This window comes from Morus notabilis, unplaced genomic scaffold (assembly GCF_000414095.1).
Source record: "Morus notabilis unplaced genomic scaffold, ASM41409v2 Scaffold186, whole genome shotgun sequence".
NCBI classification, from domain to species: Eukaryota; Viridiplantae; Streptophyta; class Magnoliopsida; order Rosales; family Moraceae; genus Morus; species Morus notabilis.
Genome location: NW_010357978.1, coordinates 233,070 through 235,586, shown reverse-complemented (window position 1 = coordinate 235,586; position 2,517 = coordinate 233,070). Strand labels below are relative to the sequence as shown.

Below are 2,517 nucleotides of genomic sequence, written 5' to 3'. Positions count from 1 at the left end.
CAAATTGGAAGCTTAACATTACGAATTTCCAGCTCCAAAAAGCTTGATAGAAAAGTGTATCAGAATGAGGTCTGAAGTTTTTCTTCTGTTTATTTTTGGTAGAAAAAGTAGGTAATATTTCGGCTTGTTCAAAAGAAAGGGCTATTTAGCTTCACTTTGATGCATGTACTTGAAAATTCTTCATGTGGGTATGTTTAGATCTATTCTCAGTATTCTCTTTTGATTAATCATTTAAGATTTAGACGTTTGAATGCAACTTCTTTATTTAGATTCTGTTTGCTTGGTGGGAAAATGGGTGATTAGAGGAAACTGAGGGAAAATATAAAATTTTTAAAATAAAATTTCCATGATAAAGAGATTTATCTTGCTTGATTCTTTATTTTCTCTGTTCTGATCTTTTGTTAATTTTTTTTTTTTCAAAAACTTATTTGGCTTTGTCCTTTCCAAGACCATGCAATTTTTCACCTTGTTGATTCATAAAAAAATAGTATTTCAAGTGACCCTTGAGGAATATAGTAGAAATTCAAGTAATTAAACTCTCAGATTTACTTCTCTTTTTCTAATTTTTTCTCCCACACTTTCTCAAACATTTATTCAAGTAGAACAATATTGCTCACATGTCTCTTATGATTAACCTTATATAATTATATTTATCTATATAATCAATGTCTAGTTCATTCATCATGACTCATTGAGGATCTTTGACTAGGTTGAAAACCTGAGAAAATAAAGGAAAGAATTGAGAAATTTTCGTGAGCAGAAAGCTTCTACATTTTGCTCTATCAAGGATGAAAAGGTCATGCCTTCCAAAATGCAGATTGAGTAGGATATTGGGTTGGCTTCAAATTGCATTGGGAGGGCTTGTTATAATTGTTAGCATAACAAGTCTACTCAGGTTCTATTATGCTGGATTTTTCTTGCACAATGAAGACATATGCAGACAATTTTATCCTTTGAAGAAGGATTTCTATGTTGCCGATAAGGACGCTTATGAAGGGTTTGACATTGTAGCCTTATCCGATCGCGTCGGGGAAGTGCTAGACAAGATGGAAAGCTTGCAACAAAAGCTTGAGTTGGTTGTTCAACAAATGGAGAAGAGCAAAGAGGTATTGGACAAAACTACAATTACAAAATTGGAACACAAGAAGTATTTGGAGGAGGAAGTGATTAGGCCTCTTTATAATGCTCATATTGCTCTTAGACAGATACGTTTGCCCAAGCTTGAAGGACTGAGAAACCAAACAATGAGGGAAGATCCTTTGATCAATGATTTCATTACTGAAGAGATCAGGAAATACATAACCCCAAAAGAGAACAGAGTTGGAAAGATAAACATTTACAGGACCGAGAAGATATTCAACACCATAGGGCATTCATGCGTGTTGTACAAGAAAGAGTTGGAGCAGTACATGGACTATGACATTGGCTCTTACTGTGATGATGATTGGAATTTGGCACAAAAGCTGATGCTCAATGGTTGTGATCCGTTGCCCCGGAGGCGGTGCTTGACACGAGCGTCCAAGGTCTATCAGAAGCCATATCCCATCAACGAGTCCCTTTGGAAACTTCCAGATGATAGGAATGTGAGGTGGGGAAATTACCAGTGCAGGAACTTCCAGTGCTTGTCGAGTAAGAATCCAAAAAGGGGTTACACGAAATGCACGGGGTGTTTCGAAATGGAGAAAGAGAAGCTCAAATGGGTGACAAATAGCTCACTCCCTGTTGATTTCCTGATCAGTGATGCTTTGACAATTAAGCGCGGGGAGATAAGGATTGGCCTTGACTTTGGTGTTGGCACAGGGACTTTTGCAGCAAGGATGAGAGAAAGGAATGTCACAATCATATCAACTGCTCTTAACCTTGGAGCTCCTTTCAATGAGATGATTGCACTTAGAGGACTAATTCCGCTTTATGTGACGTTGAACCAGCGCCTTCCTTTTTTCGATAACACGATGGATTTGATTCACACCGCCGGGTTCCTTGATGGCTGGATAGACTTGCTGTTGTTGGACTTTATCCTGTTCGATTGGGATCGAATTCTGAGGCCTGGAGGGTTGTTGTGGATCGACCGGTTCTTCTGCAAAAGACAGGATCTTGATGATTTCATGTACATGTTTCTGCAGTTTAGGTACAAGAAACACAAGTGGGCTATCTCTCTTAAGTCCAAGGATGAAGTTTACCTTTCAGCATTGTTGGAGAAACCTCCAAGAGCAATATGATCATGCTATGGAATTTTATTTTATTTTTTACTTTATATTTCCTCTGTAGTTACCAAATGTACTAATTTGTTGAAAAGAATTAAATCATAGCTGTGTGTGAGACTCTTTTGTTTCCCAGTTTGGTATACTTTCTCTTTGCTAGTATAACTAGAATAATCACATGTCAATTCAAACGACTCTCTATTCAATGCTGAGTGCCTATTTTCATTTTGTTAATAGCTGAGGACGTGTAAATTGTGAGGGTCCACAAGTTTCATACATAAAATGCTCATTTCTTACTAGATGCTTCATTTTTTTT

General features: G+C 37.2%; 1 protein-coding gene across 1 annotated transcript; it reads left to right on the top strand.

Moving 5' to 3' along the window:
- Positions 1-788: 788 nt before the first annotated feature.
- On the top strand, positions 789-2,219 carry LOC112095386. Its single transcript, XM_024177306.1, has one exon. It carries the CDS (start codon positions 789-791, stop codon positions 2,217-2,219), a length of 1,431 nt encoding a protein of 476 aa, XP_024033074.1.
- Positions 2,220-2,517: the final 298 nt, after the last annotated feature.

Coding starts and splice junctions, on each gene's coding strand:
- LOC112095386 (XM_024177306.1), top strand. CDS start 789: ATGAAAAGGTCATGCCTTCCAAAATGCAGATTGAGTAGGATATTGGGT.